General features: G+C 40.1%; 1 protein-coding gene across 1 annotated transcript; it reads left to right on the top strand.

Annotated features, from left to right (window-relative positions):
• The first annotated feature begins 552 nt into the window (after positions 1 to 552).
• LOC111839374 (N-acylethanolamine-hydrolyzing acid amidase-like) lies at positions 553 to 11,272 on the top strand. Its single transcript, XM_023803222.2, has 11 exons — positions 553 to 818; positions 1,125 to 1,289; positions 1,468 to 1,594; positions 1,960 to 2,050; positions 2,141 to 2,217; positions 8,622 to 8,794; positions 9,957 to 10,019; positions 10,097 to 10,163; positions 10,303 to 10,331; positions 10,510 to 10,576; positions 10,938 to 11,272. The coding sequence occupies exons 1-11, from the start codon at positions 646 to 648 to the stop codon at positions 10,953 to 10,955; spliced, it is 1,050 nt and encodes a 349-aa protein (XP_023658990.1). The 5' UTR covers positions 553 to 645; the 3' UTR covers positions 10,956 to 11,272.
• Positions 11,273 to 11,724: the final 452 nt, after the last annotated feature.

Here is an 11,724-nt window from a genome sequence, read left to right as displayed (position 1 = left end):
TTGAATTTTTCTAGTGGAAATCCTTTTAATGTATCGATTTAAAATCCTAATATGGAGGGAAACTGAATTTTGCAAAAGCAGCCCTGAAACTTTTCAACATTTATTTTGGTTATGTCCTACAGTAAACTCTTTCTGGTTTGATGTGCAGACTTATATTAAAATAACTAATTTTGATCAGTTTTAAAGAAGTAAATGTAATAATATATTTTAATCATATTAGAAGCAATATAGAATTATTATTTGTAATTAATTTGATTATTGTATTTCTCAGCAGAATATATGTACTCTTGTTTATTTTGTTTATTGTTATGTTTTGTGATTGTCGTTCAAATAAAAAAGGTTTTACACTAGGTGAGGGTAAGTACAGAGGACGGTAAATATTCCCGTAATGTCGATCCTGCCAAACCCTAAATATCAAGGATGCATCAGTTGCATCTTCGCCAAACGACTTTCTTTTTGGGAAGCAGGTTGCCTTTCGGTTTTGCGAAACACCCAAGTATGTATCTGGGTCATGAACGGCATGATCTAATTCGTAACGTCACGTGGCCTTAAGGGGCGGTACTGTTACTGACTTCTGTAAATAGGAACTAGTGCCGCGCTGCTGTCTGTACGAAGGTATCTGCGGACTTGTATTGTAATGAAACTATGAAGTGCTCTCTCGCTTTAATCCCCTTAACGCTGGCTGCGTGGTGTTATGCAGACTTTGCGCCACCGATCGTCAATATCAGTTTGGACGAGCCACCGAAAGAAAGATGGGCACCGTTGATGAAAGTAATTGACGTGAGATACTACAGAAAAATCGCGCCTCTGATTATTGAGTAAGTACACAAAGTCCATCAGAAAAACCTCCACAATTCTAAATTTGTTTGTACTGCCTGTGAAACAATGTTTTGAGGTGACTGAAAAGTTCCGTTAACATTTAAGAGGTCCCTGGTCTATTTGAGTTGTCAGAAGGGCCCCTACTATTTTATACGATGGTGTAACTGTGGAACCAGGGTGGAGGATCACCGACGATAATAAACCCCCGTTTCCAAAAAAGTTGGGAAGATAAGGAACTGCCTTTACTTTTACTTTCATTTATAGTGGGAAACCTTGATCCCAGTATATTTTTATTCCTGTTATAGCTCAATTGTGCCAAAATGGGTACATCAAGCCATCAAACCTGTGGTAGAAGCCTTGGAAGATTACATACCACAGCACTATGCAGGAGAAATCCAGGGACTGGCCTCCCTATCTGGAGTTGACGTCACTGACATCATCCTCCTGAACTTTGCCTATGAAATCACAGCGTATGTACTCAGTGCAGAACCACTGCATTTATTGCTGGACTCCAAACTATGTATTTAATGTTTTATGATGGAAGCTAGTATTGCTCTTTAGCAGACAGGTGACAGTTTTCAAGGTGTCTGCTCTAACCCACTCAACACAAAAACTGAACCTAAAATTACAACCTCTTCCATGCCTCAGGTTTTGCACGAGTATTGTCGCACAGGACACAAATGGCCGTATCTACCATGGGAGGAACATGGACTACCCATTTGTGGAGATTTTGAGAAATCTCACAGTTGATATTCTATTTATCAGAGATGGAAAGGTATGTGGTCCAGTGGCAGCTTCTAAGGGTGAATGTTTTTACTTTTGTTGCTGTTATTCTTTGGTTTACATTAGTGTTTTAGGTGTTGTTTAATGCTTTTGGGCAGCGGTGGCTTATCCACAAAGGGCCGGTGTGTATGCTGGTTTTCGCTGCAACTGCCTAATTAGATTACTAATTAGAGGACTGATTGGTTAAAGAGTCCTCACACCTGGGTTTGAACAGCTGACCTACAGGTTATCCCAAAAACCTGCATATACACCGGTCCTTTGCGGATTAGATTGGCCACCCTCTGTTTTAGGGATTAGAAAATGTGAGCAACAGATATGCCTTACAAAACAAAATCACTTATAAATGTGTTTCTTTAGGTGGCCTATAGAGGGACCTCCTTTGCCGGCTATGTTGGCCTGTGGACAGGACAAAGTGCAAATAATTTCACCATCTCTGGAGATGAACGCGGTACGTCTGGCCCTTGATGTAACATGGAGAGTCATGTGTCACATGTCATGTGTTTAGCAGTATAGTGGTTTGACAACTTTTTGTTCACAGATGTTGGGTTTTGGTGGGAGAATGTCATCTCAGCCTTCATACTGAAAAGCATACCAGCCAGCTGGCTCATGAGAGAGGTGGGTATTCATGCAGTTTATTTATTTGGTCATTTCTTTAGCAAGTGCTTTACAGCTGTTTGAAAAGAAAATAGAGCAACTGAAATTTTAGGAATTGAATAAAATAAGACCTCTGAGGGTTCAAGGTCGACTGGTTACCCAACCCCCAGGCATGCTAACATTGTGGAATATAACCAAAATGAATCTGCTTTTCATAAATGAAGGGTGTAAACTATACTCATAGTCAGAGTCACAGTGTGTTGTGTTTTAAGTTGTGGGTGAGCAAGACTAATGTAATAAATCCCATTCATGAACTGGCAAACCATTGCATAATATAGGGGCCCTGTGGATAAAGACTACTACCATCTGTTTATATGTGGGATAACAAACAGACTGTGGGGGGTGGGATGTTCCACAAAGCAAGATTTCTCAGCTGGGTTAACTTAAGCCTGAAGGGTTAATTTAAGCGATGACTTCTAGCTTAAATGAACCCAGCTAACCAAGAAATCTTGCTTTGTGGAACACTCCTCTGCATTCTGTGATCTGTGTGTATGATGTGGCTTATAAACATGTGTAGTGGAAAATTACAAAGAACGGGTATTATCTGAGTAGATGTGCAGAAGACATAGGAATACGCTTCACAGTCTAGTGAAGGGCAAGAACACTGAGCTGGGTTTGGCTAGTTTCAAAGGCTGAAAAGAGGAACCTGCTTTTCCTGTGGGTGTGGGAGAAACAGCTGCCCGAGCTTAAGCACTGTCACATAGACTGCACTTGCTTTGAGCTGTGAGGTCGCAGTGCCTTAGGTGTTTTCACTGCACCAAGTTGCCAAAAAAACTTTTTCTTCCTTGCTGTCTCCTGGATTGCCTCTTTGTCCTTTTTCCACCATACATGTATGGTAAGGCAGTTGACTGTGGCTGATGCTGCTGGCAGGCAGTTGCTTGTCCAGTGCCTTTTATGGAAGTACAAGTATCTAGTGTTACGAGCCCCAGTCTAGGGTTGGGGCATAACAGAGAGAAAGGGGAAGTGGAAAAAAGAGGAGAACAAAGGGTGGTGGACAAGAGAACACAAGTGGACAAAGTGGTATTTTTTAATATTTTTCTGTGTTTTTATTTACACGCCACGGACACAGAACAAATAAACCCGAGACTTGTACTACGAAGCAGGGTTACTGGCTTATCGGGGTAACTTGTCGGATTTAAGGTAGTCTGTGCAAAATGTAAGTAAACGAATATAAAGTCCATTTAAACTGTGGTATCTTAAATCCGACAAGTTACCCCGATAAGCCAGTAACCCCGATTCGTAGTACAGGCCACCGGGGCGTATTCCATGGAAGTAGCTAAAGAAAGGCAGACTTTACTGAAAAAGTCAGACTCAACCTAGCTCCATCTCTAAACTTAGCCTCATGTCGTTCCACGACTGCAGTTCAGTTTTAAATAATCAAGGCTCATTCAAGACAGACTTGCATAGTCTCAATTAGTGTGCACATCCACGATATTTAAAAAGCCCAAATAAATGGATGAACGATAGATCGACCAAATGAGTCGGAAATCTGTAAAATGAGAGCGGAGTTTCTTTCCGTCGCAGAACAAACGCTGCTGATGGAGCTGTATGAAAAATACAAAGATGTAATCGTTAAAAAAGGCAATACTGTGGCCATAGACACAGCCAGGGAGTTGGCTTGGCAATGAATTGCATAAAGTGCTTAGTACGGTGGGACAGTGGTTTATGTTGTTGCCTTATAATGCAAAAGTTGCTGGTTTGATCCCCAGAGCCAACAGGGAACCTTCTGGGTTGATTTCACCTGTCATTATTACTGTATAATATTATTTGATCTCCGTAAAATACTTTAAATCACATCCGTGTGAAATGTTCTGCACAAATAACCGTATCTTGTCTTTTCTATTTTAGTAATAAACTTTCAAAGTAGACAGTGACTAAACAAAATATAAAAATATCTTCCTGTTCATATTATTTTATATCATTTATTATTTTAACCAATTACAGTCATTGTATTTCATATGTTTCACCTTTGTAATATGCGTGCGCTTTTATTTTACAGTAAAATACCGTTATAACGGACTTCAAGGGACCTGGCAAAACAGTCCGTTACATCCAGAGTTGCTGTATGCCCAGGACACAACTACAGGATACCATTTATTCATGCCACACCTCAGCAGACACACTTGTGGTATAGATTAGTATATTGTACATGTAGTAATCCAAATTTACCTGACCAGATGCGTGACTATTAATAATCCCGACTACGTACGTATCTGCGCTGGATAGCACCGGCACACCACACGCCTTGTAGGCGGAGCCTGTATGTCCGTTATAGCCGAACAAAACTACAGCTAAAAGAGGCCCTGGGGACCAAATTGTTTGTCCATTATAAGCGAAATTCCGTTATATGTGAGTCCGCTATATCCGATGGTTTTTCTGCATGTTCTTAAAGGCGCACGTCCGTTATAGACGATATTCCGTTATAAGCGAGTCCATTATAACGGGATTTTACTGTAATTATTTTGGAATTAATTGTAATGCTAAGACGTAATTTTATAGGCTTTATTATATTGATTATGTAGCAATCTCAGCTCTGTTCTCCATATTATGGAAGTATCACGCAACAAACAACTCAAACAAAATCATGTCATTTTGGTACACCTTACAGATTAACAAAATACTTCAATCAGATAATGTCAAATATTATGTCAGATGAGGACACATAATCCAACAGATTACATGACATGAGTAGTAAGATCGCGGAATTTCGTCCGACGGAACGATCTTTTGGGAATCTGTTGCCACAAGTCGGACGTTCTTTGAGACAACGCTAAACTAAGCGAGACAGTTAGTCTGGTCCGTAGCAGACTTGTTCGTAGGTGTAAATTACCATGGTAACTCAGCGGGGATTCATTTAAGACACGTTGATTGAACGGAACTCTCACTTAAATAAGACAGACTTATCGAAATAAGTGAGGGCAAACGGACTCAGGAGTGACTACAGCCAAAACAATAAACAAAAACCCAGCTTCCGAACGCAACCCAAATCTAACTTATCCAAGTGCAAAGAAATCAAAACAAAACGACAAATTCTACACCTTACTCCCTATCCAAACAACAGCATACAACATAAGCTCACAAAACAAAAATGGCAGTCACTCCCTATGCACCTGACACACACAGAGATCAAAGCGGCAAAGTCCGAGGTGCGCGCGAAGACGTTAACCGAAAACCGAAACCAAAGCGAAAGTACAGACCAGTTCAAATAAAAAATCTAATAAACCAAAACACACAATAAAATCAATCAGAGAAAAGCAAACCAACAATAGCAAATAATGACCTGAGCTCCAGAGGTATCTTGCTTGCCGCTTTTCACTTAGGGGAACGGAAGTGGCGGATGGTGCACGTGACGAGTTGTGGGCGGGGTCTGGAGGGGGAGGCGGAGCGAAGGATGACTGGGGTGTATAATTGCTGTGGGCGGAGCTAACCTTACAGCGACAGGTAACGCTAGTCAGTCCTGTACCTGACAGAAAGCCAGTGCTCAGACCCAAGAACTGGGGATATATGTTCATATTTTCTGCTCCTAGTATCAGTTCTGCCTGCTGCATTTTGAATACTCTGTAAGTTAACATCATGTGTTGTTATTATGCAATTACTAATGGCAATTTATAGTGAGAATAAGAGGTCCAAACTAGGGGTGCACCGATTGCAGTTTTCTGGCCGATCAACGATCACCGATCCTTAGGCAACCTTACCTGCCGATCTCGATTTTTTTTTGCCGATCTTGTTTCTTTCATAACTAAAAGACAGTTACTTCAATGTTTCCATTTGTATTGAGTAAATTGATATGAATACTCACAAAACATGAGGTAGTGTCCTCAAATATAAATGAACATATAAATGAGCATTGCTGTTTGAACTACAAAATCATATTTTTTCTTCCAGACTTTAATTTCTCTAATTTTGTAAAAAAAAATATATATATGTAGCTGTTATGACACACTTGTCCAAAAAATAGGGAGGGAGGCAGCCTGCACTGCACCTCTCTCGGGAATGGGAGAAAAGGCTGATTTAACCCTCTGGGGCCTAGGGGTAGGAAACACACTTTCACTGACTGGGGCATGATCACACATTTCATCACACTTAATTCATGGCAAATAAATTATTTCTTATATATTTGTTTTGCCATTACACTCATCTTTATTTTAATATATATTGTAAATATGTCAGATTTTTGTTAAGTTTGAAATTTGACATCAAAGTATAGACATTGCAAAATGCAGTTTGGAACACTTGCAGAAACATTATAAAAGTACATAGTAAGCAATGCTGGCAGTTTGTTTTGATCCCAGATATCTGATCACCAAAGTCTTGGCTACATGAAGATGACTAAATGGTGTAGATGCAACATTAATTTGGATAAATAAATAAGAAAAACCTAACTCATGTAACTATTTCTGGCTCCTTTCATTGAATATGTAGCAACTTTCATGTGTATGAATGAGCCATTGTCACCTGGCCACGTCCCCAACCCCCTTTTATGGCGCTGAAGGGGATGTATCTGGATCGCGTTTCACCGTTGCGCTGTTAATCAAATTACCATGCGAATGCGATTTGAATACGCGCTAGTGCGGCTATTTAGAATGTGAATAGCGATCTTCGGGTGAGAGCGGTACTACACGCCCCCGATGCAGGTAAAACAAAGTAAGATGACATGGTTTACTTTTTTGCCGATTTAACCTAATTAAAAAAACTTTAATACTTCCGACAATGGACGTTTTGAAAAGAAGACAGATTACGGATTTAGCCAGCGTTTTTTTCATGATTATACATTAAGATTTCAGCGAGATATTTATAAACTGAAATAGACGCGAAAAGTACGCGATGTCGTCGACGACATACTCGACCCCAAAGAGTTAAAAGCATATAACTAAGATCGGTGGATCTCATGGGAATATGGTCGATTTCTGATCCCCTCAAATTAACGTGATCGAGGCCGATCGATCGGTGCGCCGATCGATCGGTGCACCCCTAGTCCAAACACTGATCCGAATTTGACCACTGACACTGAGTACTGTTATTCGTCCCTTGAACATGATACTGATTAGTTAATTAAGACTTAAACATATCAACACCATTCCACACAAGCCAATATCATATTCATGTTGCAATGTTGCTGCACGCCCGCCTTGAGCACCTGTAATTCCAGAGACTTCCGTTTCCACTCCGTCCTGTTCATGAGAATGTGTGTAATCATTAAATCATGCAGAATGTCTGGTGGGTTTAACTACTTTATTTTTCAAAGTAGCTGTGTCATCCAGATATCAACTAACTACTGTGTTAAAGTTGCTTTTGATTTTAACATTTGTACTAGAAATTAAGTTTGTATTACTTATCACATTAATAAGTGTTACCAAATTATTCCAATTTAGGTGCAGTATCGCAATAATCTTTTTCATCAGTCATAGATGGAGGCTCACTTGCAAAGGTGATTAGAAAATGGTCAGAGAAGGACAGATACATAATGAATATCAACTCTGTGGGTGATAATCAAGTCCATCGTATGACTTATTGTCTGTGTGGAGTTTGCACGCTCTCCCTGTGTTAGCGTGGGTTTTCACCGGGGGCTACAGGTTCCTCCCACAGTCCAAAAGTGTGCAGGATAGGTTGATTGGTAAGTCTAAACTGGCCCTGTTTTAGTGTGAGTGTGTGTGTGAGTGTGTGTGTGTGAGTGTGTGTACCCTGTGGTGTATTGGCGGCTGCCCAGGGTTGGTTCCGGCCTGCGCCCATTGTTCCTGGGTTAGGCTCCAGGCCCCCCCGCGACCCCATTTGGGATTAAGCGGTTACAGAAAATGGATGGATGGATGACTGTGCACATGAATGGGTGCTGTTACATGCTGGTACTAACCAACAGATTCAAGCAGAGATAACAGAGTTTTGCCCTACAGTATATCCATATATATGTTAAAAACACTAAGTGTCCAACTCCGGTCCTGGAGAGTTACTATCCAGTAAGTTTTCTATCCTACCTGGCTTCTGATAAGCCACACCTGCTCCTGGTAATTATAGAATTATTGTGGCTCAACAGAAGCCAGGTAGGATAGAAAACCTACTGGTTAGTAGCTCTCCAGGACTGGAGTTGGAGACCCCTGCCTTATAGTTTCTAGTTCAATTTTAATTCACAGGTCTGATTCAGTGTCTAGCACCATATCCATATTAAGAAGTGATTCGATTCTAAGAGAGTGAACATTCAACAATGAGCTTTTTATGTTTGGTTTCTCTTGAATCTGATTTAACCTTAACAGTGGACGGAGATACCTTAATGAAAGCCCCATTTGCATGAATTGAAGTGACCGTTCACCTGTCATTGCTCTGAGGTAGAGGGTGACCAGTTATGATAAGGGCCTTCTCTGTGTCCCTGTCAGACCCTGGAAGAGGCAGCAAGCTACCAGGATGCCTTGGAGCGCTTGTCCAAGGTGCCCATCATCAGCACCGTCTACTACATCGTGGGCGGTGTGCAGCCAGGGGAGGGCGCAGTGGTGACCAGGGACCGCTCAGGAGCAGCAGACGTGTGGGTGCTTGATCCTCTCCATGGACAGTGAGTGCCCCCCCCCCCCCCTAAACACATAGCAGGCAGTCAAATGTGCCCATCCCTCACCCCCTGAATGACCGTTTCTGTAATAGTGACAATAAAGATCTATCTATCTTATAGCAGTTAAGGTTTCCTACCAGCATTTTGGATGTATCCGAAATTAACTTTGTTTTGGCTGGATCCTATTCCACATGGGTACAAATATACCTTCAAACTAAAAAATTATATAAACCAAATTATATACTGTACAAAATTCATAGGCAGTGGAAGAAAATGTTTAAGGCTATTTATCTTGGTAGTTAGCATGTGTTTGCGCAGGAAAAACACAGTTTAACATTAGAACATATGCAAATTGACACTAACACAATAAAATGAATCTCTTATGTTCTCCGAAAACCTACTGCATAGCTGGAAACTTGATGGATAGATAGATGAACACTCCTTTGGTTTCCAGACATCTTTTCAGTGGCACCTCAGCCATTCCATGTATTCCTTAAATTTCACCACCAGCTCAATTAATTAACTTAATTAGTAAAGTCAAGTCAAAAAACCCATGGGTGTATTGGACAGCTGCAAATGCTGGGGAGTTAGGATAGGTTTACATGGTGGAGCTGGCACACTGACAGACATGATGTCATACTTTTACACCAATCAGAAGGTAATTTAAACACTATTTTCATTGACTGCCTGAGACATTTATAGGAATATTCCCACATATTGGATCTCTCTCTTATTGGTTCCCTGTGCCTTTCAGTTTATGTTCTTTAGCACTGTATTCATTCTTTCTACATATGCTCCTTGGGTTACGTTCTGATAAATCGTAAGGCAAAAATATTGTAAAGCCAAAATGTATTTTAATACAGTATACCTAACCTAACAAACATCATAGCCTAGCCTACCTTAAACATGCTTAGAACATTTACATTTGCCTACAGTTAGGCAGAATCATTAACACAATACTTATTTTATAATTTAGTGTTGAACATCTCATGTAATGTATGGAATAATATACTGAAAGTGAAAAACAGAATGGAATTGGAATCATAAAGTCAGTAACAACGTAACACAGGCCATTGTAACCTGGGGAGCATCTGTATAGCCTCGGGAAATATACTTATTGCACTGCGTAGTCTCACTAAAAGAGTGACGTGATTTTTTTCTACTTCAGGTGGTTCAGGGTAGAGACCAACTATGATCACTGGAATCCTCCACCACATGGAGATGACCGTAGGTGAGGCCAAGTCTCAAAACACTCAGTCATGCTGTTATTTAAAACAGTCATCACTATTTTACCCTTTTTTCCCTCAGAACACCAACCATCAAGGCCTTAAATGCTACTGGTCAAGAGAACATTAATTTGGATTCACTTTTTAAGGTAGGTAGACTAATCCTTGTAAACACAAGCTGTACTGAGGATGCACGAGTCATGTCAAAACCAAAAAAATGTTAAACCTGTTTCACTTGATTGGGAAAAAATGCTTCAGTGCAGCAGCTAAGACTTAATGTTTTGACAGGTTTTGTCAGCAAGTCCAACATGCAATAGGTGAGCAGAAATATTTTTTCTCCTCTCTGTAAAATATCCCTGTATGTTACTATGGAGAGCAGCGCAGTCTGTCATATGCTGCGACAGTGCAGCTTTGAAACGTTGCCTGAAAGTCACAGAGAATAGTGCAGCGTGTCGCTCTGTATTGTTTGTGACTGTGAACAAGTTTTTTTTCTAGGATAACGATTTACACAACAGTGATGAGCGCTGGCACTCCAGAGAAATATCGTACCGTAATGAGAGAGGTAAGGAAGGCTGGATATGCGGCTTTTTTCAGAATGAACTCCAAAGTGCCTCGGATATATTCTGTCTTCTTAAGTCCAGGCTTTTGGCTTTCAGCTTTAGTAGTTAATTTAGATAAAGCAACAATACTTAAAACAACGTTCTTTGTGTATTTTGGGAGGTAACTGACAAACGGGGTAGGATTAGTCTAGGTATTGTTTACTTTAATATTAGGATCAACAACAAATATAAATAATACTTCCATCAATTTTTGCAATGGGACATTAAACTAAGTACACTTTTTAATTTCACAAATCAAAAATTCACACTGTAAAACAATTATAATATTATATGATCAACTAATGTTTCCTTTTCCATTTTTAGAAATGCAACTTGGAGTGAATAGCTGGCCCAGAAGCATAAATACTCAGGAGAACGTTAGTGTTTGAATAGGAATTATGTGCTTGTAAGCAATGAACCCTAAGCAATGAACAATTAACCCTCAGTTGACCAATCAGTATGCCTTTTTGTCTTCTTTCATTTTATTCATGCACATTTTGTTATAGGTTAAGGTTTGTTATAGGTTTAAATCTAGATAAAATCTTAGATCTACATATATGATATCAGTTTTTTAAAGCTTGCAATTAACTCATGGTTTACAACACTCCAAATGCCTATAAAAATAATGTTTTATACTAATAAAATTGATATCGCATGTCCTCCTGTGTGTAATCTGCTTTTTTGCCTTCGTAGTAGCCTGGCACTTGCTCACTATCCATGGTTGGGCAAGAGCTTTGAATAGACAATAGTTCTGACGTCAGTTAAAGGCCGTGCCTTGTGATTGTTTTTCTTTTGTACTGACTCAGACACGCTTCTCTATTCACCACATCTGGTGGTAGAAACAGCGGCTCACCAAAAAAATCTTCCAACTAGGACTTTATTCTGACTATAAAACCAATAAAGAGAATGTAAAAACTCACTGAACTTTAAGCTCTCATCTGGGTTGTTGCACCAAATGTAGTCCTGATGTAGAATCTAAATGACCTTTTGGAAAGCAGTTGTTTCCTGTAGTTTGTAACTCAATGCATGTACGGAATGGTAGCAGGAGTAGGGGTAATACGGTAACTGTATGGCCACGCTTGCGCCGTACCTGTAAAAGGAGAAGAGACTT

The sequence above is a fragment of the Paramormyrops kingsleyae genome, chromosome 2, assembly GCF_048594095.1.
Source record: "Paramormyrops kingsleyae isolate MSU_618 chromosome 2, PKINGS_0.4, whole genome shotgun sequence".
In the NCBI taxonomy this organism is placed as follows: Eukaryota; Metazoa; Chordata; class Actinopteri; order Osteoglossiformes; family Mormyridae; genus Paramormyrops; species Paramormyrops kingsleyae.
This window is presented reverse-complemented; position numbering and strand designations above follow the sequence as displayed.

What these genes read in the sequence shown, in the direction of transcription:
- LOC111839374 (XM_023803222.2), top strand. Translation starts at nt 646, where the DNA reads ATGAAGTGCTCTCTCGCTTTAATCCCCTTAACGCTGGCTGCGTGGTGT. An exon ending in CATCTCTGGAGATGAACGCG is followed by an intron (nt 2,051 to 2,140) that starts GTACGTCTGGCC and finishes TTTTGTTCACAG; the next exon opens with ATGTTGGGTTTTGGTGGGAG. An exon ending in CCAGCTGGCTCATGAGAGAG is followed by an intron (nt 2,218 to 8,621) that starts GTGGGTATTCAT and finishes TGTCCCTGTCAG; the next exon opens with ACCCTGGAAGAGGCAGCAAG.